Source organism: Bufo bufo, chromosome 4 (assembly GCF_905171765.1).
Source record: "Bufo bufo chromosome 4, aBufBuf1.1, whole genome shotgun sequence".
Lineage (NCBI taxonomy): Eukaryota > Metazoa > Chordata > Amphibia > Anura > Bufonidae > Bufo > Bufo bufo.
This window is the reverse complement of record NC_053392.1, coordinates 421912052-421937310: the sequence shown is the minus strand read 5'-3', so window position 1 is coordinate 421937310 and position 25259 is coordinate 421912052. Positions and strand designations below refer to the sequence as shown.

Here is a 25259-nt window from a genome sequence, read left to right as displayed (position 1 = left end):
ACACGGGGAAAAAAATTGTGAATGAGGGACTACAGCCTACAATACTTCCCCCCAAATCAAATCTGAATCAAAAAGGAGCTGCAACCTATAAGGTTTGCAAAAAAATTATGAGGAGAGCTCAAAGTGGCTGCTTTACAAATCTGAGCAAATGAATCATCTTCTCTCTCTGACCTAGTGGAGTGGGCTCCAAAGTGTGAAGGGAAATTTAAACACAAAGAAATGTATGCCAGGTGGATGGTCTGCTTAGTCCAACTTGCAATAGATGACGTAGAGGTTTACAACCATTCCCCTTAACCTTATATTGCAATAAGTTTTCATCTTTTCTCCAACATGAATTTTAGGTTTAGTACAGAAGAAGGGTGATACTACATCCTGATTCATATGGAATCTACATAGAAGACTAATGGTTAATATATACAGGTTATGCAGCACAAAGACAAATAATAGCCCAAGAAATGTAGTGGACAACATCAAACCCCCTCAAAAGGAAGCCAACTCAACATAGAGCAGACATATACCAAAAAAGTCAAAAATGGCTCAAAAATAATAATCTTTATTAAATACATCTATAAAACATGATATAAATAGAGACAAAATACATTAAAAATGAAAGTGCGGTATACACCTGAGGGACAATATAGTAGGACTGGGGGCACACATAGCAGCAGAGCAAACAAGAGGTATAGTTCATAAAGGTAAGCTTGAAGTGTACCTTATCTTTAAAATGTACCTGCTAAAGCCCGGCATACATGGGCACAGGCAGGAGGGCAATGTCTCATGTGAGCTGCTGCCCTGCACTTGTTCTGCTAATAGCTGGCATTCCATGCCGCTAAATTGATTTTATTTTTTATCCCTGTTTGATTAGGTTATTTATGGGACATTTTATTTCTTTGTTTGTGGGTGAAAAAAGGTTGAGGGAAGGGAGCAGCCAATGTAAGAAAATCAAAGGGGCAGTAACAATTAAAACAAGGTGTTTATTGGTATAACTAAAACATATATGTATTATCCCCTTACAAACAAACAATAGACAAACAAACACAGTCGGGACCTGTGTACTAGAGAGCCGCAATTGCGGGTCGCGGTACACTGAGTCCCTAGGGCAGACCCTAATAAGAGCTGTGTGGACCCCAAGGGTCAAGAGGAGCCACAAACAATACTGAGAACCGCCCCGGCGTGGGCGTCCTGACTCCCAGGTGGGAACAGGTATGCCTGGTCAGGGTAAATAAGGATAGATATTACCGGTGTGAGGTCAGACCGAACAAGTGTCCAGCGGACACAGATGACACCCGGACAAAGGATCTGTTCCCAGTACGTTGAATAAGGTGTTCAAATTGCGGGGGAGGGAATCTTCATAGGGATGGTCAATCTTGGTTAGGGTCCGCAGGGAGAGTGAACTGTCCCTGTTGTACCCTGCTTGACCTGCTATGTCCCTGATACCCTAACACGGGATCCGTGCCCCGCAAGGGGTGGTCCCGTCCGGAACCTGACCCTGGTATAAGGTCCCTGAGAGACCCTGCCAGGGTAGTGTGTGGAAAACCTAATCTAGTGAGACTAGAATCAAAGATGGAACCGTGGATAAGGAGGGGTATGTTCCTATGTCCCTACGCGTTTCTTCAAATAGAACATACACGGACAATATCTGGCACTACAAACAACCCCTAGAATCGTCAGGGTTCGGGGGTGAGTGCTAATAGCTGCCTCCTAGAGCGCTCAGTGTCAATGATGTACTACTGAGCCTAGGTGGACAAGGGCAGTCTGAAAGAACTTAGTCTATTTACGCTAAGGCCTCTTTCACACTTGCGTTGTCCGGATCCGGCGTGTACTCCACTTGCCGGAATTACACGCCGGATCCGGAAAAACGCAAGTGTACTGAAAGCATTTGAAGACGGAACCGTCTTCCAAATGCGTTCAGTGTTACTATGGCACCCAGGACGCTATTAAAGTCCTGGTTGCCATAGTAGGAGCGGGGAGCGGGGGAGCAGCATACTTACCGTCCGTGCGGCTCCCCGGGCGCTCCAGAGTGACGTCAGAGCGCCCCATGCGCATGGATGACGTGATCCATGTGATCACATGATCCATGCACTTGGGGCGCCCTGACGTCACTCTGGAGCGCCCGGGGAGCCGCACGGACGGTAAGTATGCTGCTCCCCCGCTCCCCGCTACACTTTACCATGGCTGCCAGGACTTTAGCGTCCCGGCAGCCATGGTAACCACTCAGAAAAAGCTAAATGTCGGCTCCGGCAATGCGCCGAAACGACGTTTAGCTTAAGGCCGGATCCGGATCAATGCCTTTCAATGGGCATTAATTCCGGATCCGGCCTTGCGGCAAGTGTTCCGGATTTTTGGCCGGAGCAAAAAGCGCAGCATGCTGCGGTATTTTCTCCGGCCAAAAAACGTTCCGTTCCGGAACTGAAGACATCCTGATGCATCCTGATGCATCCTGAACGGATTTCTCTCCATTCAGAATGCATTAGGATAATCCTGATCAGGATTCTTCCGGCATAGAGCCCCGACGACGGAACTCTATGCCGGAAGACAAGAACGCAAGTGTGAAAGAGCCCTAAGAAAGACCTCATAGCCACATAAGAAACTGTGCTTATGCTAGGCAGGTGAGAGGGAGGTGTTGGCTACCTCTAACCACTACTTGATAAGTGGCGTGGTTACTGTAACTAGAGTGCGTATGGCAGAGTCCAGGTACATCTGAAACACACAGAAAAAAGGAAATACAAAAAGCCCTATGAACAGCTGTAAAGTAGTGTGCATATCTGATAGAAAACAAAATGCAGGCAAGCACAATGACCCCCTAACGCCGATGTGTGAATAGACACTATCCAGGCATATAGTTAAGGACTCAGACATAAACTAATAAACTACTTACAGTGGGCCTGGGTGCGTGTGGCATCCGTCGGGCCGGACCGGCGTCAATTGGTTTATGTGAGGCCGGGTGTATGGCGTCTGGCAGAGCTGAAGTACGCGCCGCTTCTGTATTTGAATAGTAAGGGGGCGGGGTCAGGCTGTGTATGCGTGCGCCCATCTCCTGATGCCAGGCGCAGTCTGATGACAGAGCACGTCACCATCACGTGACCGCCTGTGCACAGCCCGACGGCGCGGTCCACAGCGTGCATCACATGGGTCCGCGTCATCGATCGGGAGCGCTAGAATCGTGTGCCCAGTGTCAGTATCTGTCCCCCCATCACATCTCCTATAGGTCAGAGACGGTGGATGGGCGGGACTAGCAGATGTCGATTCGGGCAGACGTATCAGCGCTTCCAACAAGCTAAGTGGGTGGAGCTGAGCGCTTCTGTTGTGCTCGGCTTCAACAAACCACTCGCATATAAATAATCCGTGGGGGGTCATTGTTCCAGACCCTCCACTATGGACAACAAAGTGGATATTTAACGGCAGGTGTGACACCAGAAGCTAAGGGTAGAGACTTATTTAATAAACAGTGTTTGGGCAGGCTAGCATGCAAGACTGCCTGTTGCAATCAGCTGCATGCTAGGTCCCACACAGTAGGGAGGGGTAGGAGGGTAACCACAGGTAAACTTATCAGAGAAAGCACCCAAACTGTAGTTGTTCATTAAGTCCTGAGGGGTTGGTGGTTTTCAATTTAAAAATCCACCAGCATTCGCGTTGGAGTATACGTTTATCCCAGTCTCCTCCACGCTGGGGTTTATGGACCAATTCGATGCCCATGAAAGTCACTGCTGAGGTGCGCCCCCCATGATCAATCTGGACGTGCCTTGCTACTGCAGTATCTCTCTCGTTCCGTATATCCCCAAGATGCTCGCCCATCCTCTTGCGTAGTTCCCTACGGGTCTTACCCACATACCGCATGCCGCACTCACAGGTGATCAGGTAAATAACACCTGCGGTGCGGCAGTTGATAAAGTCGCGTATGTGATAAGGGTGACCCGCAGGGTCCAACGCAAAGGATTTGCCCTGGGTAAGCTGGCCGCAAAAGCTGCAGTGTCCACACCTGTAGCAACCCTTGACCGGATTGTCAAGCCATGTGCGTGGTTTCTCTGGTGGACTATAGTGACTATTTACCAGCTTATCCCTCAAGTTTGTACCTCGCCTAAAGGTCACCGAGGGTTGGGGACTTAGAACGGCAGTAAGGTCGGGGTCCATGAGTAGGGTTCCCCAGTTCCGGCTTATAATTTCTCTTACCCTGGTAGATGCCGAGTCAAAGGTCCCTATGACACGTATTACTCTCTGCGGGTCGCTGACAAGGTTCTTAATGGGGTGTAGAAGGGAAGTGCGTGTTTCGGCGCACGCCCTTTGGTAGGCCTCATTAAGTGACCTCTCCGGATAGCCACGTTCATGAAAGCGCCTCCTTAGGTCGTCGGCTTGACGCTTGAACTCCTTAATGTCGGAGCAGTTTCGTCTAAGCCTAAGGTATTGTCCGACCGGTATGCCCCGTTTAAGTGGGGTCGGGTGGCAGCTCTCCCACCTTAGGAGAGAGTTCGTGGACGTAGATTTACGGTAGACGGTAGTCTGTAATCCACCGCAAGCGCCCCTAGATATTGAAGTATCCAGGAACGGGAGCTGGTCCTTCACTATAACAGAAGTGAACCTAAGGTTCAGGTTGTTATCATTGAGATCCTCAACGAACCCCGTAAATGCGTTCTGTGGAGCGGGCCAGAGGACGCATTTACGGGGTTCGTTGAGGATCTCAATGATAACAACCTGAACCTTAGGTTCACTTCTGTTATAGTGAAGGACCGCTCCCGTTCCTGGATATTTCAATATCTAGGGGCGCTTGCGGTGGATTACAGACTACCGTCTACCGTAAATCTACGTCCACGAACTCTCTCCTAAGGTGGGAGAGCTGCCACCCGACCCCACTTAAACGGGGCATACCGGTCGGACAATACCTTAGGCTTAGACGCAACTGCTCCGACATTAAGGAGTTCAAGCGTCAAGCCGACGACCTGAGGAGGCGCTTTCATGAACGTGGCTATCCGGAGAGGTCACTTAAGGAGGCCTACCAAAGGGCGTGCGCCGAAACACGCACTTCCCTTCTACACCCCATTAAGAACCTTGTCAGCGACCCGCACAGAGTAATACGTGTCATAGGGACCTTTGACTCGGCATCTACCAGGGTAAGAGAAATTATAAGCCGGAACTGGGGAACCCTACTCATGGACCCCGACCTTACTGCCGTTCTAAGTCCCCAACCCTCGGTGACCTTTAGGCGAGGTACAAACTTGAGGGATAAGCTGGTAAATAGTCACTATAGTCCACCAGAGAAACCACGCACATGGCTTGACAATCTGGTCAAGGGTTGCTACAGGTGTGGACACTGCAGCTTTTGCGGCCAGCTTACCCAGGGCAAATCCTTTGCGTTGGACCCTACGGGTCACCCTTATCACATACGCGACTTTATCAACTGCCGCACCGCAGGTGTTATTTACCTGATGACCTGTGAGTGCGGCATGCGGTATGTGGGTAAGACCCGTAGGGAACTACGCAAGAGGATGGGCGAGCATCTTGGGGATATACGGAACGAGAGAGATACTGCAGTAGCAAGGCACGTCCAGATTGATCATGGGGGGCGCACCTCAGCAGTGACTTTCATGGGCATCGAATTGGTCCATAAACCCCAGCGTGGAGGAGACTAGGATAAACGTATACTCCAACGCGAATGCTGGTGGATTTTTAAATTGAAAACCACCAACCCCTCAGGACTTAATGAACAACTACAGTTTGGGTGCTTTCTCTGATAAGTTTACCTGTGGTTACCCTCCTACCCCTCCCTACTGTGTGTGACCTAGCATGCAGCTGATTGCAACAGGCAGTCTTGCATGCTAGCCTGCCCAAACACTGTTTATTAAATAAGTCTCTACCCTTAGCTTCTGGTGTCACACCTGCCGTTAAATATCCACTTTGTTGTCCATAGTGGAGGGTCTGGAACAATGACCCCCCACGGATTATTTATATGCGAGTGGTTTGTTGAAGCCGAGCACAACAGAAGCGCTCAGCTCCACCCACTTAGCTTGTTGGAAGCGCTGATACGTCTGCCCGAATCGACATCTGCTAGTTCCGCCCATCCACCGTCTCTGACCTATAGGAGATGTGATGGGGGGACAGATACTGACACTGGGCACACGATTCTAGCGCTCCCGATCGATGACGCGGACCCATGTGATGCACGCTGTGGACCGCGCCGTCGGGCTGTGCACAGGCGGTCACGTGATGGTGACGTGCTCTGTCATCAGACTGCGCCTGGCATCAGGAGATGGGCGCACGCATACACAGCCTGACCCCGCCCCCTTACTATTCAAATACAGAAGCGGCGCGTACTTCAGCGCTGCCAGACGCCATACACCCGGCCTCACATAAACCAATTGACGCCGGTCCGGCCCGACGGATGCCACACGCACCCAGGCCCACTGTAAGTAGTTTATTAGCTTATGTCTGAGTCCTTAACTATATGCCTGGAAGGTGTCTATTCACACATCGGCGTTAGGGGGTCATTGTGCTTGCCTGCATTTTGTTTTCTATCAGATATGCACACTACTTTACAGCTGTTCATAGGGCTTTTTGTATTTCCTTTTTTCTGTGTGTTTCAGATGTACCTGGACTCTGCCATACGCACTCTAGTTACAGTAACCACGCCACTTATCAAGTAGTGGTTAGAGGTAGCCAACACCTCCCTCTCACCTGCCTAGCATAAGCACAGTTTCTTATGTGGCTATGAGGTCTTTCTTAGCGTAAATAGACTAAGTTCTTCCAGACTGCCCTTGTCCACCTAGGCTCAGTAGTACATCATTGACACTGAGCGCTCTAGGAGGCAGCTATTAGCACTCACCCCCGTCCCCTGACGATTCTAGGGGTTGTTTGTAGTGCCAGATATTGTCCGTGTATGTTCTATTTGAAGAAACGCGTAGGGACATAGGAACATACCTCTCCTTATCCACGGTTCCATCTTTGATTCTAGTCTCACTAGATTAGGTTTTCCACACACTACCCTGGCAGGGTCTCTCAGGGACCTTATACCAGGGTCAGGTTCCGGACGGGACCACCCCTTGCGGGGCACGGATCCCGTGTTAGGGTATCAGGGACATAGCAGGTCAAGCAGGGTACAACAGGGACAGTTCACTCTCCCTGCGGACCCTAACCAAGATTGACCATCCCTATGAAGATTCCCTCCCCCGCAATTTGAACACCTTATTCAACGTACTGGGAACAGATCCTTTGTCCGGGTGTCATCTGTGTCCGCTGGACACTTGTTCGGTCTGACCTCACACCGGTAAGATCTATCCTTATTTACCCTGACCAGGCATACCTGTTCCCACCTGGGAGTCAGGACGCCCACGCCGGGGCGGTTCTCAGTATTGTTTGTGGCTCCTCTTGACCCTTGGGGTCCACACAGCTCTTATTAGGGTCTGCCCTAGGGACTCAGTGTACCGCGACCCGCAATTGCGGCTCTCTAGTACACAGGTCCCGACTGTGTTTGTTTGTCTATTGTTTGTTTGTAAGGGGATAATACATATATGTTTTAGTTATACCAATAAACACCTTGTTTTAATTGTTACTGCCCCTTTGATTTTCCTATTACGCTTTCTAGCAGTACCTTGGGGAGAGGTGCGACCTGCACCGTCTCACCCACATAAGGACAACCCCCTCCCTCTTTAGCAGCCAATGTAAGTAGAGGGAGGAGCCATGTGTGGGTAGTGGGAGGGACCAGATGTGGGTAGTGGAAGGGGCTAGGAACAGGACATAGGGGCCCATTCAGATTTTTGCTATGGGGCCCAATGATTTCTATGTACGCCCCTGTGTGTATCCAATGGGGAGAAAGCCACTGCTAGACACTTCCGATGGCAGCTTATCTCCCTGGAGAACAAAGACATTAGGCAAAAATATTCATTTTCAGATGATGTAGAGGAAGACTTGGGAGCACCCATATACATTAAGCTGTCGGCTGAACTGTCATTCTCAGCAGGCTAGGGCAACAAAAAACTAATGTGTACGGGGGCTTTTACAGGTGATGGCCACCATCTATTACTAGCTGCACATGTGTAGGGAACGGCAAATACACGCAGCTACTAATTGACATTATTAAGCCATCTGTGCAAATGTCCCATGGTTGAACATGCCTAATTTCTTCATTGAAAATTGCAGGCAATGCATTCATAACTTCTAGAAGGAATAATAAAGGAATGGCTCAACACAGTCATAAGAATAGATGCTCGAGAATTGTTATTAAATGGAGAATGCAAGTAGTTACTATAGCAGACATGTCAGAAGAGATTACATCTCCTCTTTAAAGGGATTTTCAGAAATTATAATCCAGAGCACAGGTCATTAGTATCATATAGATTGGGGTGTGACAGCAAAGTAGTGCCGAAGCCTTCTTACAGCTTCTTCTAGGCCAGTGATGGCACGTTCATCCGTCACATGGCCTAGGAGCAGCTTAGTCACATTCGGGCTGAGCGCAATACCAAGCACAGCCGCTATAAAATGTATGGTGCTGTGCTTAGTAAGCAGCTAGAAGGCCGCAGCACTCACAGGAGCATCAGTGCCTTCTCAAGCAGCTGATCGGAGGGGGTCCCGGGTGTCCGACTCTCCCCGATCAGATACTGATAACCTATCTTGAGGATGGGTCATCAGTTATAAAATAAGTAACACTCATACAATATTATTTAAGGTGGTTTGATCCATAATTACATACAGTTGCTTTCAACATGATGTTTACTGCTCTTTGAAATAAGAAGTATCTTAGGCTCTGTACACATCTGTGACGTGGGTTAAGCTGAACTTTTTAGTCAAAAATGCCAAAATCTGTGTTTGAATTACCCAACAATGTAGATATAAGATGCCTTAGCTCTAACTGAAAGAGAATATTGTTTAACTCAAATTCAGTAATAAATAAAGAAAAAAATGTACATCACTCAACATTTTGTGTTAAAGGTGAAATTCTAGACAAGCATAACCCCTTCAGAAAACAACTGTTTTTTCACCACGAGGCCAAATTTAGCAAATTTGACATGTCACTTTATGTGGTAATAAGTTAGGAATGCTTTCACTTATCCAAGCTATTCTGAGAATGTTTTCTCATGACAGATAATACATCATGTCAGTGGTGCATTTGAGTCGATATGTTTTACCTTATATTGTCCAAGTCTGAATTTCTCTGCTTTTAAACTTTACAAAATGGGTAAGCCCCGTAAAGTGACTTTATTACTGAATTGGTCCTTAAAAGTGGGTTTCGGAAATAATTTTAAAAATTGTTTCAAAAATTCTAAGTTAATGTCTAAGGCTACTTTCACACTAGCGGCACGGACCTCCGGCAGGCTGTTCCGACGGGTGAATAGCCTGTTCGATCCGTCCTGCCGCTAGTGACCGTGTGCCTCCGGACTGCTGCTCCGTCCCCATTGACTATAATGGGGGCGGAGTTCCGGCGAAGCACGGCAGCGCGCAGGGAGAGGCTGCCGGAATAAATGTCGGACATGTCGTAGTTTTATTCCGGCAGCCTCTCGCCGTAACGCCGCCCCCGCCCCCATTATAGTCAATGGGGACGGAGCGGCAGTCTGGAGGCACACGGTCACTAGCAGCAGGACGGATCAGACAGGCTGTTCACCCGACGGAACAGCCTACCGGAGGTCCGTGCCGCTAGTGTGAAGGTAGCCTTAGACGTTAACTTAGAATTTTAGAGACCATTTTTAAAATTATTTCCAAAACCCACTTTTAAGGACCAATTCAGTAATGAAGTCACTTTACGGGGCTTACCCATTTTGTAAAGTACACCCCTGAAAATTATTCAAAACTGATCTTACAAACTTTGTTAACCCCCTTAGATGTTGCACAAGAATTTAAAGATAATGGAGCTGACATTTAAAAATGTCACTTTTTGCAGATTTCCATTTTAATAAATTTTTTCCTGTAAGGGTTAATAGCAAAATAAAAATCAATATTTATTACTCCGATTCTGCAGTTTACAGAAATACCCCATATGTGGTTTTAAACTGCTGTTTGGGCACAGTGCAGGGTTCAGAAGGGAAAGAGCACATGTGCATTTTAGGCCTAGTTTGGGGATTTACACAGCTATGTTTCTATGTTTCTATAAGTGCTGAATATGTTGTGCTAAAGGTATGCCAGTCTGAAAAGCAAGCCCTCTTTTTATTAGGCCTCATGCACACGACCGTTTTCCGTTTTTTTTCGCGGACCCATTGACTTTTAATGGGTCCGTGGAAAAATCGGAAAATGCACAGTTTTGCAGCCGCATCCGTGATCCGTGTTTCCTGTCCGTCAAAAAAATATGACCTGTCCTATTTTTTGGACGGACAACGGTTCACGGACCCATTCAAGTCAATGGGTCAGTGAAAGAACACGGATGCACACAAGATTGGCATCCGCGTCAGTGATCCGTGGCCGTAGGTTACTTTCATACAGACGGATCCGAAGATCCGTCTGCATAAAAGCTTTTTCAGAGATGAGTTTTCACTTTGTGAAAACTCAAACCCGACAGTATATTCTAACACAGAGGCGTTCCATTCTAGTTAGAATATACTGCAAACTGTGTACATGACTGCCCCCTGCTGCCTGGCAGCACCCGATCTCTTACAGGTGGCTGTGATCCGCACAATTAACCCCTCAGGTGCTGCACCTAAGGGGTTAATTGTGCATATCATAGCCCCCTATAAAAGATCAGGGGCTGCCAGGCAGGAGGGGGCAGACCCCCTCCCTCCCCAGTTTTAATTTCATTGGTGGCCAGTGCGCCCCCCCCCCCCCTCTATTGTACTATCATTGGTGGCCAGTGTGCGGCCTCCCCCGGCCCCCCTCCCTCCCTTTATTGTATTATCATTGGTGGCCAGTGTGCGGCCCCCCCCTCCCTCTATTGTAATATCATTGGTGGCCAGTTTGCGGCCCCCCCTCTATTGTATTAATATCATTGGTGGCCAGTGTGCGGCCTCCCCTCTCCCCCCCGATCATTGGTGGCAGCGGAGATTCCGATCGGAGTCCCAGTTTAATCGCTCTGGGGCTCCGATCGGTAACCATGGCAACCAGGACGCTACTGCAGGCCTGGTTGCCATGGTTACTTAGCAATATTACAATATTAGAAGCATCATACTTACCTGCTGCGCTGTCTGTGACCGGCCGGGAGCTCCTCCTACTGGTAAGTGACAGGTCTGTGCGGCGCATTGCTTAATGATCTGTCACTTACCAGTAGGTAATATTGCTAAGTAACCATGGCAACCAGGCCTGCAGTAGCGTCCTTGTTGCCATGGTTACCGATCGGAGCCCCAGAGCGATTAATCTGGGACTCCGATCGGAATCTCCGCTGCCACAAATGATCGGCGGGAGAGGGGAGGCCGCACACTGGCCACCAATGATATTAATACAATAGAGGGGGGGCCGCACACTGGCCACCAATGATAATACAATAGAGGGAGGGAGGGGGAGGCCGCACACTGGCCACCAATGATATTACAATAGAGGGAGGGGGGGCGGGGCCGCACACTGGCAACCAATGATAATACAATAGAGGGAGGGAGGGGGGGGGCGCACACTGGCCACCAATGATAATACAATAAAGGGAGGGGGGGGCCGCACTGGCCACCAATGAAATTAAAACTGGGGAGGGGGGTCTGCCCCCTGCTGCCTGGCAGCCCCTGATCTCTTATAGGGGGATATGATATGCACAATTAACCCCTCAGGTGCAGCACCTGAGGGGTTAATTGTGCGGATCACAGCCCCCTGTAAGAGATCGGGTGCTGCCAGGCAGCAGGGGGCAGTCATGTACACAGTTCGTAGTATATTCTAACTAGAAGCGTCCCCATCACTATGGGAACGCCTCTGTGTTAGAATATACTGTCGGATATGAGTTTCACGATCTAACTCATATCCGACAGTATATTCTAACATAGAGGCGTTCTGATGGTGATGGGGACGCTTCAAGTTAAAATATACCATCGGATTGGAGAAAACTCAGATCCGATGGTATAATAGGGACTCCTGACTTTACATTGAAAGTCAATGGGGGACGGATCCGTTTGAAATTGCACCATATTGTGTCAACGTCAAACGGATCCGTCCCCGTTGACTTGCATTGTAATTCAGGACGGATCCGTTTGGCTCCGCACGGCCAGGCGGACACCAAAACGACTTTTTTTCATGTCCGTGGATCCTCCAAAAATCAAGGAAGACCAAATCGGATGAAAATACAGTCACGGATCACGGACCAACGGAACCCCGTTTTGCGGACCGTGAAAAAATACGGTCGTGTGCATGAGGCCTTACACTGTGCTTACTGGTTTTATAGAGACCCTTTCATGTCCCTAATCTTTTGCCTGGACATACAACAGAACTCAGGAGGAAAGGGGAACAAGCACATATGCGGTGATTTACTCATCTTGTTCTGAAAAGTAGAGGCTCTGGGGTGAAAAATTTAATGGAAGCCCCAAGAAGTTACACAGTTTTACAAACTACACCCTTCAAGGTATTTTTTAAGGAGTAGAGTAAGCATTTTAATGCCACACTAATTAAATTGATAGGCGGGTTCCACTGGATAGGAAAAGGCCATAAAAACATGGACGTAAGCTGCTGTATGGGCAACATGGCTAGGCTGAAAAGGGAAGGAGCGCCATTTGGCTTTCAGAACACAGAATTTTCTGGAATGGTTTTCAAGCACTACATCATATTTTCAGAGACCCTGAGGTACCTGGACTTTGGAAGCCCCCTATGATTGACCTCATTTTGGAAACTACACCCTCCAAGTTTTTGATCTAGGGGTTGAGTGAGAATTTTGACACCACAGGTGTTTTGCAAAAATTAATGAGCTGGAGGCTTTGTTGAATAAAAATTGCAAGTTTTCTACAGATATGGTATTTCAGTACCGATCTAAGACATCCTACAACTGTTAAGTTGTTAGTCAGGTTCTACTGTGTACTGAAATGGCCTAAATATTTTTCGTTGGTACCATTTTGGGTTAGATCATGTGATCTTTCTATAGAGCAGGTCATTACAGACGTAAAAATACCTAATATGTCTTTTTTTTTCATTTTACACAAGCATTTTTGAAAAGCATTTTTCAGTTTTAATTTGTTTTTGTGTTGCTATTTTCTAAGAGCCATATTTTTTTCTGGTGATGGTCTTGTTTGGGGCTAGTTTTCAGTGTGACTTGACATTTTCAAATGGTACTATTTTGGGGTACACAGTACTCTTTGTTAGATCGCTATTAAGCTTTTTGTGAGGCAAGGTGACAAAATAAAATGGCTGTTTTGGAACTGTTTGTATTTCTTTTTTTAACAGCATTCACCTGAGGTAGATCATGTGATATTTTTAGATAGCCGGTCATAACTGACGCACCAATACCCAATATGTCAAATTTTGTATTGCACATGGATTGAGGGGAAAGGAAGTTTATTTATTTATTTATATAACGCTAACAGAAGAAATGTTCTGTTTTCCCTTTATTGTACTTTATGTATTTTTAAAATGCTAATCGCACCAATTGTGTCTTCTGTTTCTGTGCCTTATTGCATCAGATTGCATTTTACTCATTTTTGGCTAAAAATCATATTTTCAATTGGCCTTTATTAAAAATATTGAGTCATTCTGTCACAAAGGGTTAACAGTTTTTCTGTGTGACTGGAACTTTCACTTTGTCCCAGTCATCTAATAAACTTTATCTGTAAACTACTACATGTACATGATCAGACATGTTTTTTGACTTGTATTTTGGAGCATGCTACACCAATTCTTTTCTTGGTTACAGATTAATCATCTAATGACAGAGGTTTTTTTTTCTCATCATCAGTACATCATACAGGCTATCTATGGGAGCTAAGTACACTGCTCAAAAAAATAAAGGGAACACTTAAACAACACAATGTAACTCCAAGTCAATCACACTTTTTGTGAAATCAAACTGTCCACTTAGGAAGCAACACTGAGTGACAATCAATTTCACATGCTGTTGTGCAAATGGGATAGACAACAGGTGGAAATTATAGGCAATTAGCAAGACACCCCCAATAAAGGAGTGGTTCCGCAGGTGGTGAGCACAGACCACTTCTCAGTTCCTATGCTTCCTGGCTGATGTTTTGGTCACTTTTGAATGCTGGCGGTGCTTTCACTCTAGTGGTAGCATGAGACGGAGTCTACAACCCACACAAGTGGCTCAGGTAGTGCAGCTTATCCAGGATGGCACATCAATGCGAGCTGTGGCAAGAAGGTTTGCTGTGTCTGTCAGCGTAGTGTCCAGAGCATGGAGGCGCTACCAGGAGACAGGCCAGTACATCAGGAGACGTGGAGGAGGCCGTAGGAGGGCAACAACCCAGCAGCAGGACCGCTACCTCCGCCTTTGTGCAAGGAGGAACAGGAGGAGCACTGCCAGAGCCCTGCAAAATGACCTCCAGCAAACCACAAATGTGCATGTGTCTGCTCAAACGGTCAGAAACAGACTCCATGAGGGTGATATGAGGGCCCGACGTCCACAGGTGGGGGTTGTGCTTACAGCCCAACACCGTGCAGGACGTTTGACATTTGCCAGAGAACACCAAGATTGGCAAATTCGCCACTGGCGCCCTGTGCTCTTCACAGATGAAAGCAGGTTCACACTGAGCACATGTGACAGACGTGACAGAGTCTGGAGACGCCGTGGAGAATGTTCTGCTGCCTGCAACATCCTCCAGCATGACCGGTTTGGCATTGGGTCAGTAATGGTGTGGGGTGGCATTTCTTTGGAGGGCCGCACAGCCCTCCATGTGCTCGCCAGAGGTAGCCTGACTGCCATTAGGTACCGAGATGAGATCCTCAGACCCCTTGTGAGACCATATGCTGGTGCGGTTGGCCCTGGGTTCCTCCTAATGCAAGACAATGCTAGACCTCATGTGGCTGGAGTGTGTCAGCAGTTCCTGCAAGACGAAGGCATTGATGCTATGGACTGGCCCGCCCGTTCCCCAGACCTGAATCCAATTGAGCACATCTAGGACATCATGTCTCGCTCTATCCACCAACGTCACGTTGCACCACAGACTGTCCAGGAGTTGGCAGATGCTTTAGTCCAGGTCTGGGAGGAGATCCCTCAGGAGACCGTCTGCCACCTCATCAGGAGCATGCACAGGCGTTGTAGGGAGGTCATACAGGCACGTGGAGGCCACACACACTACTGAGCCTCATTTTGACTTGTTTTAAGGACATTACATCAAAGTTGGATCAGCCTTTAGTGTGTTTTTCCACTTTAATTTTGAGTGTGACTCCAAATCCAGACCTCCATGGGTTGAAAAATTTGATTTACATTTTTAATTTTTGTGTGATTTTGTTGTCAGCACATTCAACTATGTAAAGAACAAAGTATTTCAGAAGAATATTTAATTAATTCAGATCTAGGATGAGTTATTTTTGTGTTCCCTTTATTTTTTTGAGCAGTGTACTATCTTTATACACTGCTCAAAAAAATAAAGGGAACACTTAAACAACACAATGTAACTCCAAATCAATCACACGTCTGAAATCCAACTGTCCACTTAGGAAGCAACACTGAGTGACAATCAATTTCACATGCTGTTGTGCAAATGGGATAGACAACAGGTGGAAATTATAGGCAATTAGCAAGACACCCCCAATAAAGGAGTGGTTCTGCAGGTGGTGACCACAGACCACTTTTTAGTTCCTATGCTTCCTGGCTGATGTTTTGGTCACTTTTGAATGCTGGCGGTGCTTTCACTCTAGTGGTAGCATGAGACGGAGTCTACAACCCACACAAGTGGCTCAGGTAGTGCACCTTATCCAGGATGGCACATCAATGCGAGCTGTGGCAAGAAGGTTTGCTGTGTCTGTCAGCGTAGTGTCCAGAGCATGGAGGCGCTACCAGGAGACAGGCCAGTACATCAAGAGACGTGGAGGAGGCCGTAGGAGGGCAACAACCCAGCAGCAGGACGGCTACCTCCGCCTTTGTGCAAGAAGGAACAGGAGGAGCACTGCCAGAGCCCTGCAAAATGACTTCCAGCAGGCCACAAATGTGCATGTGTCTGCTCAAACGGTCAGAAACAGACTCCATGAGGGTGATATGAGGGCCCGACGTCCACAGGTGGGGGTTGTGCTTACAGACCAACACCGTGCAGGAGGTTTGGCATTTGCGAGAGAACACCAAGATTGGCAAATTCGCCCGTTCCCCAGACCTGAATCCAATTGAGCACATCTGGGACATCATGTCTCGCTCTATCCACCAACGTCACGTTGCACCACAGACTGTCCAGGAGTTGGCAGATGCTTTAGTCCAGGTCTGGGAGGAGATCCCTCAGTAGACCGTCCGCCACCTCATCAGGAGCATGCACAGGCGTTGTAGGGAGGTCATACAGGCACGTGTAGGCCACACACACTACTGAGTCTCATTTTGACTTGTTTTAAGGACATTACATCAAAGTTGGATCAGCCTTTAGTGTGTTTTTCCACTTTAATTTTGAGTGTGACTCCAAATCCAGACCTCCATGGGTTGAAAAATTTGATTTACATTTTAGTGTGATTTTGTTGTCAGCACATTCAACTATGTAAAGAACAAAGTATTTCAGAAGAATATTTAATTAACTCAGATCTAGGATGTTATTTTTGTGTTCCCTTTATTTTTTTGAGCAGTGTATTTATCCCTCTATTTTTTGTTATTCCCTACGTTTATTTACTTTAGATCACCCCCTGATGAGCTGCCGTGTGCAGGTGAAACACGTTGGGGTTTCTGTTAATACATATAGACATCTTTATGTGTTTTGCTTTTCTGGATTTATATGTTATCCATCTATGTGAGTAGGGCTTTACTAGGGCAATAGAGAGACCTAGGTACGGGGGCAGGGTACCTCCACCATTAGGGGGTATCCCTGTGCACAGGCTATTAGACCCATAGGGTTATCTAGGGAAAGAGATTTATTTCCTATATAAAACCTAACTACCCCCTGCCTTTGGTAACATTGGTTCTATTGGTCCTATCTAATGACTATCCTATCTATAGTAGGAGTAATTTTTTTTAGAGTATCTATCTCTTATATATAGGATATCACTTGAGCAAATACATTTTTGCTCCATAACCCAGCTAATAATAAAGGTATTGTTTTAATAAGCTAGGTTCTACTTATTTCTAAATTAATTTGGTACGTGTAGATTATCTTTATCATCTTTCTAGTCTTTTTTCAATTTGGGTACTGTAGTGGCCACAAAGGGCCAGCCGCTGTGGAGGTCACTATAAAAGGGGCGGTCGCTGTGGAGGTTACTGTTAAGGGGGTGGGTTATTGTGGAACTCACTGTTAAGGGAGGAGGGGACTGTGGAGGCCACTATTAAAAGGGGCAGCAGGCTACTGTTAGGTCCCTGTTATGGCAGTGGCATACTGTGAGGTCACTGTTAAGGCAGCGGGGTACTGTAGAGGTCACTGTTATAGGGGATACTGTCGATATTTTTTAACGTCACACACAAATATTTTTTTTTAATAAAGACCCATTGAAAAAATTATTTTTAGCACAAAATAAGTACAATGCAATAATAAAAAAAATTGCCCCAAAAGTGTACACAGCCTTTAAATCTTGTAAATGGTTGGGGAAATTAAACCTACTGTACCTGTCATTTTCTGTAATGGTGCCCACTACAGAACCACTGTAGTAATATTCTCCTCTAATTTTACACATAAATTAAAAAAGTTTAATTGTTGCTCACCATTTTCTTGTGCAAATCGAGACGCTTCCAAAAATGTAACTTCACGGTCGACATCTAAGTCTTTTTTGTTCCCACAAAGGATTATTACAATGTTTTGACTAGCCAGCATTCGAGCATCTGTTAGCCAGTTGGTAAGGGCATTGTAAGTTTCTCGACTGTATTTGGAAACAGAAAAATAACTTCTTAAAGCTGAAATGATATGGTATATATAATTATTTAAAGTGATCTATTAAAGGGGTATTCCGGTTCTCTGAATTGGGTCCATCTTGAAAGCATTGTGCAGGTTTTAAAAAAAGTCTAATATACTGTAATAAACTTGTATGCACTGTTCTCTAATAATATTTAGTTACCGTATTTTTCGTCCTATAAGACGCACCGGACCATAAGAGGAGAACAATAAGAAAAAAATTATTTTTCATTACATCTCAGGTCAGACCACCAATGTGAATGACCCCCAATCAGACCTCGGATAAGAGCCCAATGCCTCTCTCATCCGCCCCCAGCAGCCTCTCTTCAGCCCCCATTGCCTCTCACCAGCCCCAGCTGCCTAAAATCAGCCCCCATTGCTTCTGACCAGGTTCCAACAGTGATATTTCAGCCTCCATTTTTGTCACCAGCCCCCAGAAGTGATATTTCAGCACATATTTTTTGTCACCAGGCCTCCAGAAGTGATATTTTAGCCCCATCAGCCTCATATGGAATAAAATAAAATAATCACTTCCCTCTCCTGCTAAGGACGCCGCAGCTCCTCACTGTCACGCTCTGTCTTCCTCCTCTTCCGTCTGCTGTGCTGTGAACTTGCGCGCACAGCGTGAGGTCACAGCGCGCCCTCACACTGTGCGCAGCCTTCACAGCCGACAGCCGAGGACTAGGAAGCGGTGAGTACAGAGCCTTCACCGCTTCCCGGTCCTCCTCCGGTACTAATGAAGCGCTTCCACAATGGAAGCGCTTCATTAGTATTTGCCCCATAAGACACAAGGGCATTTTCCCCCCACTTTTTTTTGTGTGGGGATGGGGGGGAATGTGTCTTATGGGGCGCAAAATACGTTACTTCTTAGCCTCCCTCTGCCCTGTTTACACTCCTGCACCCCTTAGCTACGAACTGTCTGCTCTCTCTTGCTGCTGGTCGATCATGTTCAGTTTCTCTGCTCGGTGTCTAGTCCCAGCTCTGTGAAGTGCATTCTTTTGAACCTTGGACTATCTCAGGTCGGGGCTTCTCTGGTCTGAACTTCCTGTCTGCTGAAACACGGAGCTATCAGCTGATTCCACAAGGCATGTAAGGGAGCTGTGCTCAAAACCTGAATAAAATGGACCTGTTTCATTGAATACAAGACTATGCATCTGTTCCTTTAATATGCGGTTGTATTAAATCGAAACGGAACAAACCGGATCTGGCATTAAAATCATTGAAAGTCAATGGGCGACGGATCCGGCACCATTAACTTACATTGATTTTCATGCTGGTTCCGTTTGTTCCGTTTCACAGACACAAAACGCAACAAAATGGAACTTAGATCCTGGTCAGTTTTGTCCCCACTGACAATGAATAGGGACAACACTGAACCGTTTTGGTCCAGTTTTGAGATCCTCTTTTGGATCTCAAAACCGGAAAGTCAAAACGCTGATGTGAAAGTAGCCTAAGCTTTGGTTTTGTTGTGGCTTTTTCAGTTTCTTTTTTCAGCTTGCCTATGTAGCTCTTGATCAGTGTCAATTAATCTTTCGTTATCTGCTTCATCTGTTGATTGAGTTTCAAACTGCTTTCTATGTCTTGATGCTGATATGTTTCTGCATTTTACATAGCAGTCTGTATTTGTCTGTTTCTGTATTACTGTGTGTCTGTCAATCTGTCTGAGCCTGACTGTCTTGCTTGAAGATCTCGTACTAAATCCAGTGCGCGGTGATGCATGACATCACCACGCCGGGCAGGTGTGATGACGTCATCATGGGGCGTGTGAGAAGTCGCGCTGGATCTTCAATCAAGATGGCAGGGGCCGGCCCGTCACGAGCAAATGGATGAGGCAAGTATGATTTATTTAATTTTTTCATTTTACATAATGTTATTTCTATCAGATGCCGCGATCAGCTATGAACGCGACATCTGAGGAGTACAATGACAGGGAGCCCTGTCATTGCACCCACTGGTGAAGTAATTCGTCACAAAGCAAATTTTTTATTTTTTTATTTGCTGAAGCAGCCAAATCGAATTTTGCATACGTTGTCCATCTCTAGCTGACATGTATCAGGTTAGTTTAAAGGGGTTGTCCAGGTTCAGAGCGGATCCCGGACATATGTCCAATGACGTCACCGGCACTAATAGGCAGTCTTTAGAGCTGCCCTAGCCTGCAAAATGGCTAGAGCAGCGCTAAAGTCCACTCATCAGTGCCAGTGATGTCACTGGCAACACTGAATATACAAACAAACAAGCCCTTGCCCTGCGCAATCCAGCCCAGACAACCCCTTTAAGTGCACCACATACACACCAACGCTACAAGAGTTGAAAAGAAGTTATAGAACCGGAATACCGCTCTAACCAGTATGGTACAAACATCTGAAGTGTTTCAGAATGGAAGATAACCTAGAAAAACTGAATTAACATGCATCTCTCCAATATTTGAGAATTGAGTCCGTTTATAATTGGGTCCCTGCAGTGTTTTTGACTTAAAGGGGTTGTCTGCCTTTTTCTTACTGATGATCTATCCTCTAGGTAGGTCACCAGCATCTGATCAGCGCATTCCTTTAAATGCGTTGTGATGTCACCGGCCTGCGGGAAGCAGCAAGAAGGCTACGATGCTACTGCCTTCTCAAACAGCTGATTTGTGGGTATCCTGCGTGTCGGAGCCCACCGATCAGATGCAGATGACCTATCCAAAGGATAGATAATCACTAAGAAAAAGGCAAAACCGCTTTAATGAAAGAATCATATTCCCCTGCACCCTGCCACTCCAGTCCTGTACCCTGGCTCTCGTCAGCTCGTTTATTTCCAGCTGGAGTACGAGTTCACGCGTATCACTTTAACCAATGACAGCCTTTAGCAGTGAAGTGTCACCAAGCGTCACGGCAACCCACAGGGACGTGTCACTTTGGAACAAGTCACTGTTGAGGCCCATCATTGGATACGGATGCACACATGACCCCATCTGTGCCCTGATTGAAATATACAAGCTGGGGACTGGAAGATCACCAGGTGGCAGGTGAGTATGGTGCTGAGAAGGAGCTACCAAGATTCTGATACATAGTTTTGTGCAAATAGATTTAATACAACTTGTAAAATATGAATCCCTGCTATTTCTTTTGTTTACACTCGTATGCGGTCCTACTTAGTGACAAACAGTCTTCCATTTTTCAGTGTGCATACAGAGATGGCAGCTGTCAATCAGTTTAGTATCACCCTCTGGACTTTTACCACAAGAACGGCATCCTCTCTATTCACTGCTATGGGACTTCTGAAAATATTTTCTTAAGTACTATAACAGTGGATAAAGAATGCTGTATGTCCCCTACATGAGACATTTATGGCATATCCTATTGCCCCATCTCATACATTGGGGAAATATTGCTAGGTTATGCCCCCAATGTCTGATAAGTGCGGGTCCCACACCTATCTATAGAATGGAGCCTGCAAAGTGAAAGAAGGGAGCACCACGCATGCCCCACCGCCCTCCATTTATTTGTATGGGACTGCCGAATATAGCTGGGCAGCGTGCTTGGCTATTTTCAAAAGTCCCATTGAAATGAATGTGAAGCACACCGCACATGCGCAGTCACCGTTCCATTCTTTCCATTGGGGCTGATGAAAATAGATATTTTTGTCAGCCCTATAGAAATGAATGGAGGGCGCCTCGTGCCCTCCTTCATTTTGCAGGTTCCATTCTATAGATAGGTGCGGGTCCCAAAGTTGGGACCCACACCTAGCAGCCATTGGGGGCATATGTTAGCGATATGATATGACTAATTGTATGAGATAGGGCAACTCCTTGAAGTAAGTTCTTTATTTTATTTTTACTTTAAATGGAGTTTCTGTACTTAAACCTCAGGATAGATTATCAATATCACATTAGTCGGGGTCTAACCCCCCACATCCCCACCAATCAGCGGTTACTGCAGTTGTCGGTGACAGAAACTACACAATGGACAGAACTTGAAGCACCAGGGTCCATCCACTGTGTAGTGGCTGTGCCACTGCAGGTCGGCTCCCATGCAAGTGAATGGGATCTGAGCTGTCGCTGGCAACTACACGGCAAACACAGCTTTCTAGCCACTGTATCATTTCTGCCATTGTCACTTGTAGCATCATTCACATGAGACAAAGCTGCCTAGCATGTGGCTCTCTTAGATACAGATTTCTTTAAATTAGGCAATCAAATAGTGTAAAATTAAAGGGTTTTTCTAAGATTTTTTTAACTGATGACCTATTCTCTGGATAGATCATAAGTATCTGATCGGTGGGGGTCTGACACCCAAGACTCCCTGCTGATCAGCTGTTTCAGAAGGCGCCGGCACTCGCAGTAGTGCTGCAGCCTTCACTCAGCTCACCAAGCACAGCGTTGTGTACTGTATAGCGGCTGTGCTTGGTATAGCTGCTCCACCCCATTTACTCCAATGGTGCTGAAATGCGCCTAGGCCATATGACACCACATAGCCTAGGCAAAGCTGTGAGAAGGACGCGGCACTACTGCAAGCACCAGTGCCTTCTCAAACAGCTGATCGTCGGGGTTCCCGAGTGTCAGACCCCCACCAATCAGGTACTGAGGACCTATCCAGATGATAAATCATCAGTTAAAATATCCCAGAAAACCTCTTTAATACACAGACGCAGGTTCTTCTTTAACTAGTTAAAAAAAAAAAAATTCACGTATTACCTTGTTATGTCATAAACAAGTAAAGCACCAGCAGCTCCTCTGTAATAGCTCCGAGTAACAGACCTTTTAAAGAGATACAGGATTTAGGCTACAAAAATAATTTGTGGTGACATTTCATAACAGCAGCATGGTCATGTCAGTATATTACAAAGAAGGTTTATACAACTGGTAACTGAATCTTCAAAAAGAAGAAAAAAAAAAAAAACATTGCACATGCAATATTTTAACCCTTTCAGGACCAGGCCAATGTTTGCAAATCTGACATGTCAGTGTATGTGGTAGTAACTTTGAAACCCTTACTTATACAAGCCATTCGGAGATTGTATTCTCATGACACATCGTATTTGATAGTGGTATATTTGAGCTGATGGTTTTCAACTTTATTATTATTTTTTTATTCCAATTAAAAAATTTGAATTTCTCTGCTTTTATGACGGATAGTGATAACTCCTAAACTAGTTTATTACTTAAAGGGGTTGTCCGGGTTCAGAGCTTAACCCAGACATACCCATAATTTCACCCAGGCAGCCCGATGCTCTCCCCCTTGCCCTGCGCTGGATCGCGCAGGGCAAGGGATCTTTTATTTACAATAACACACTGCCGGGCAGAGGCTTCATCCCAGCAGCGTGTTCGGTGACGTCGCCGGCTCTGATGGGCGGGCTTTAGCGCTGCCCTAGCCGTTTTACAGGCTAGGGCAGCGCTAAAGCCCACCCATCAGTGCCGGTGACGTCACTGGGCTCACTGCTGGGCGGAAGCCTCCGACTGGCAAACCTATGCAGAGCCCGGTTCGTCACCGGAACTCCAGAAAATGCCTTTGCCCTGCGTGATTCAGCGCAGGACAAAGGAGAGCATAGGAGCATGAACTGCTCCGAGGCTCAAGTCAGGGGGGCTGCCTGCGTAAAAATAGGCATATGTGCGGGTTCAGCTCTGAAGCCGGACAACCCCTTTAACATTCACCAAATGTCTTTATGTTGGCATCATTTTGTAAATGTTATTTTATTATTTTTTAGGACATTAGAAGGTTTTGAATTTTTGAAGCAACTTTACAAATCTTTAAGAAAATTTCCAAAACCCACTTTTTAAACAGGCCAATTCAGTTATAAAGTCAAATTTGTGGGGCTTACATAACAGACACCACCCACAAATGACCCCTTTTAGAAACTAGACCAATCAAATTATTCAAAACTGATTTTTACTAAACTTTGTTAAATCTTTTAGGTGTTCCACAAGAATTAAAGGAAAATGGAGGTGAAATTACTTTTCTTTATGGCATCATAGAGCTGGTCGTTATGGACGCGGAGCTCAGTAACTCTGCTAACCCCGTGGATGCCACAGTGGTGTCACAGACGTTCCTGAGACAGGTGTCAGTGGATTGTTGAGACGGCAACATGTGGTTTGATCTGACATATTTTCTGTTTGGATCAAATGATGTCTGTGTTGTTTCTGGTGCTTGCCACACCTTCTATCCTCAGGTGTGGCTATTGTGGTCATTTAACCTTCTTTATTTATTGTTGTTTCTCCCACTATGCTATGCGGTTTATAGCTTCAGTTTGAGTTGTGGATAGCTGGTGTGTGGATCTCGGCTGAGTTCCTGGTGCTGCCATATCCCTTTTGTATTTTGTTTGGGTTATTTTGTGTGTTGCATTTCCCTGTCATTTGTATTAAGGCCTGAGGAAGACTCCTGTTCGTCCTTCCTTTTAGAGGGACAGGTTGTCTCAGTCCTGACATTAGTACCAGGGTGAGTTAGGACATTAGGTATTCCTATGTATGAACTCTTCTACCTCTGGGTTCTGTTCATACTGGTAGTTAGTCAGGACTTTGATTAGGGTTTTACTAGGAAGTGTCCATCTGCTCTGCCTAGTTTCCAGGCCTTATTCCCTCACCCCTTTCCCTCCTATGTTGGGTGTGGCGCTTCCCTCCCACACCCGAACGTGACAGGTGGCTAGTGACTGCGGCGTCTAAGGGGTTAAATGTCAGCATGGATTAGTGCCAGCACTGATTTTGGCCGTTACAGCCATCACCCACTACTGCTGGCAGCGGCTTAGTTGCTAAGCCTCTGCCATCTCCATGCAGTAATGGCGCTCGGGGAATGGGGGGGCTGCTGGGGATGGGCTCAAATGGGGTACCTTTATACAGGCTGGTGGTCTTATAACTAAAGAAGGAATGAGGAATTACAGACCAAACATATGTGTAAAACAAAAAAAATGTAAAAATTATTATTATTTTTTTTAAACCAAGCAATCTATAAATACGACAAGCTATAGGATGGAAAAAAAGGAGGGTGCTGTCACGTAACCTCATTACATATTTGCGCTGTAGAGGCCTTTCTGACCAAGAGGTAGACACTGATATTGTAGAATGGGCACGACACCCAGAAGGTGGGGAAATACCTTTAGAGGAGTATGCTAGACAAAATGCATGCATAAGCCCTATCTCTTTCCTAGGCCCCTGAAACTGTAACAAAAGCTGAGAGGACTCTCTCCACTAATGCGTAACCTGCAAATATAGAAGACATTTCCTGATATTCAGACAATGAAATCTCGACTCTTCCTCATTTTTTGGGGATAGATAAAACAATGGTAGTACTAGTTCCCATGAATGGTGAAACTTTTATGACACCTTAGGTAGGAAAGAGGGATCTGGACAAATATCTACTTTATCTTCCAGGATTACTGTGTACGTATGATCTATAGAGAAAGCAGCTATCCCACTGACTCCTCAAAAGGGTCTGAAGTACCGTACAGGCAGATAAA

The 25259-nt window shown here is 46.1% G+C and overlaps 1 protein-coding gene across 1 annotated transcript in view; it reads right to left on the bottom strand.

The window, feature by feature from the left end:
• Positions 1-25259, bottom strand: part of RAB4A (RAB4A, member RAS oncogene family) — a 204972-nt gene that overhangs the window by 37123 nt on the left and 142590 nt on the right. Inside the window, exons 4-5 of the mRNA XM_040429311.1 lie at positions 22507-22569; positions 17648-17802 (exon numbers count right to left, since the gene is read on the bottom strand). Of these exons, the coding sequence (XP_040285245.1) occupies positions 17648-17802; positions 22507-22569 (218 nt within the window). The remainder of the gene's footprint in view (positions 1-17647; positions 17803-22506; positions 22570-25259) is intronic.